At 56.8% G+C, this 2,702-nt stretch overlaps 1 protein-coding gene across 1 annotated transcript in view; it reads left to right on the top strand.

The window, feature by feature from the left end:
* The window catches only part of ACE (angiotensin I converting enzyme), a 13,641-nt gene extending 12,572 nt beyond the window's left edge, over positions 1 to 1,069 (top strand). Inside the window, exons 23-24 of the mRNA XM_010146294.1 lie at positions 424 to 625; positions 887 to 1,069. Coding sequence (XP_010144596.1) covers positions 424 to 625; positions 887 to 1,069 — 385 coding nt within the window. The remainder of the gene's footprint in view (positions 1 to 423; positions 626 to 886) is intronic.
* Positions 1,070 to 2,702: the final 1,633 nt, after the last annotated feature.

The raw sequence follows: 2,702 nt of genomic DNA, 5'->3' as shown, positions 1-2,702 counted from the left end.
TCGGGCGGGGTGCGGGGGTTGTGTTTGCAAACGCAGCCCCTAGATGGTAGCTGGGACCCTGGCAGGTGGAAAGCTCCCCCCACCCCTCCTCCTACTCCTCCTCCTCCTCCTCCTCTGTCCCCTGTTCCTTAGGGAAAACAACCCCCTCGCTTTAAGAAAAGCACCTGCAGAATTAACCCTTTCACCCAGGAACTGCTCTGCACCAGGCAGGATGCACTGGAGGGCTTTAATCCATGTAAACCTCCCCTTTCCCCCAAGAAAACCTCCTTCCCTGTGCTCTGGGCTGGCAGCCCTGCAGTGCTGGGGACACAGGCTGTGCCCGGGGATGATGATACCAAGAGCCCCAAGCCCTGGGGAAAAGGAAAGGGCTGGTGGCCAAGCGGGCAATGCGGAACCCACTGGAGCTGATTTCTTCTGCCACAGGGATGCCCTGAAGCTGGGTTTCAGCAAGCCGTGGCCTGAAGCCATGACGCTCATCACAGGGCAGCCCAACATGTCAGCTGATGCCCTTATGACCTACTTTCAGCCACTCATGACATGGCTGGTGAAGGAGAATGAGAAGAACGGGGAGGTCCTGGGCTGGCCTGAGTACAGCTGGACTCCTTACGCAGGTATGCAGGGCTTGGTCAAGCACAGCAGCTCTGTGCTGGGGTGGAGCTCAGCCCTCACCAGGGCCAGGATGGGGCATGTGGAGGAGACGGAGCTATCTTGGTGTCTCTTGGCCACCACAAAAACCACAGGGTGTGTTTGGATGCTTTTCCTTGATTTCCTGTGGAGCTCTGTCTAAAGGGGACAGGGCATTCAAGAGACCAGCAAAAGGAAAGCTCACGACCCAACACACCGCCAGCACTAACCATGTCCCTCTTTTCTCCATTTTCCAGCCCAGGCTAGGTCTGACCAAACTGATTTCCTGGGCATGTCGCTGACCAGCAAACAAGCCACAGCAGGCAGCTGGGTCCTGCTCGCCCTGGCACTCGTCTTCCTCATCACCACCATCTTCTTAGGTGTCAAGTTCTCCTCAGCCAGGAAAAAGGCCTCCAAATCCAGCTCAGAAATGGAACTGAAATAAGGCAGCCATCAGCGGAGGAGCACGGACAGGGTGCAAGCATGGGCATTTGGCCAGGCTGGCAGCGAGGCCGTGGGCACATTTGCCAGCAAAGCCATGGGTTTTCACAGCCCAGGACTCCTCTCTCCAATCAGGTCCAGATGTTTTTTTTCCACTATGCAAGAGCCAAAGCAGGAAAGAACTATTTATTTGTCAACGTCTGCATCAGGGGAAAAAGGTGGCACCGGCAGGTACGGAGCCATCACAAGCTGCCCCTCTGCCCAGGGCTGGGAGCCGGTCCAGCCTGGGCACCCACCAGCCATCTCCGACCTGTGAGCAAAGCCACAGAGACTCTGAGTGACAGTGGGCAGTTTGGGGAGGGACGGAGTATGTTCCCACCCCCAGTTTGCCTGCTGCCAGGCTGTTTGATTGCATGGATGAAAAATAAACCCATGTCTTGTCACCCTCAGCGCAGCAGGTCTGCTCCTTCTTGCGGGCGGGCTGGCATCTCAGTGGGCTGGGGCTCTCAAGCAGGAGAGCTGCCATCGCAACCCAGTGCAAATACAAATCACTGGGGACCAGCCTGCCTTTGGGGACACACCTGCAGCACCCATCAGGAAAGCTCAGCATCCCTTTGCAGCATCTCCATCCTCCCCTAAACCATGGCTCCCATCACAGCCAACAGCTCGTGGGTTCATCGTGCAGCACGTGCCTAAGGAAGGATCTGAATTGGGGCCAGCGTTCCCTAAAGTCCAGTCCTGGACTGTTCAAAGGGTTGGGGAGGTCACCAAGCCCAAGCTGGGACAGGGCTGGAGCTCGCGACGGCTGTGGCAATGACATGCATTTACGTAAGAGCTGGGGGAGCTCCGAGGTCAGCGATTGCCTCTCACCATCCAGCTCCTGATTATCTTGGGATCAGCCATGCTTGAGACACCCCCCCGCTCCCCAGCCCTGTCTTTCTTCTGCTTCTGTAAATAAAACTTCGTATTTGTTCTGCAGTGATTAGGTGCAAAACTAATCCCAGGCTGGGGATTATTGCAGCCTTAAAGAGCCGAGATCTGCTGCAGCCAGGAGCGGCAAGGGAAATGAGGGGATCTGGGATGACCCACCCACGCCCCTCCCATCTGATGGCCACTGCCCTCGGTCGTGTCTTACACGGGGAAACTGAGGCCTGGAAGAGGCTCACTGCACCCGGGAGAGGAGCAGAAGGCAGGTGTCTGCCCGCCCACGCCTGGCCTGGGTTTTTGTTTGCTTTCAGTCTTCCTCCAAGCACAGCACACAGCACACCCACGAGGAGGTGAAACTCTGACCGCTCGACTTTCTGCCACAATCCCCGGAGCTGGAGAGCATTCACCCCAGACGCCTGCACTCACCCCGTGTCCTTCCCACGGCCACATCCTGATGCATCTGCTTTATATCCCAGCACACTGGGCACCCTCGTCTCCCCCCTTCCCGGCAGCAGAGACCTGGCACGGTGAGAGCTGGGTTTGAAGCCAAGTGTATTTTCAGCCTGGGAAAGCAGTCTGGTGCAGGTGGGCTCCATCCAGCTCAGCTCCTCATTGGTAATTTGGAGCCCCCTGGCTGCTTTCTGAGCTATTAATGGAGGAAAAGGTGTCTCCAAGGTCATCAAGATCCTATAAGGTTCATGAAAATGTCT

This window comes from Buceros rhinoceros, unplaced genomic scaffold (assembly GCF_000710305.1).
Source record: "Buceros rhinoceros silvestris isolate BGI_N320 unplaced genomic scaffold, ASM71030v1 scaffold25722, whole genome shotgun sequence".
Lineage (NCBI taxonomy): Eukaryota > Metazoa > Chordata > Aves > Bucerotiformes > Bucerotidae > Buceros > Buceros rhinoceros.
This window is presented reverse-complemented; position numbering and strand designations above follow the sequence as displayed.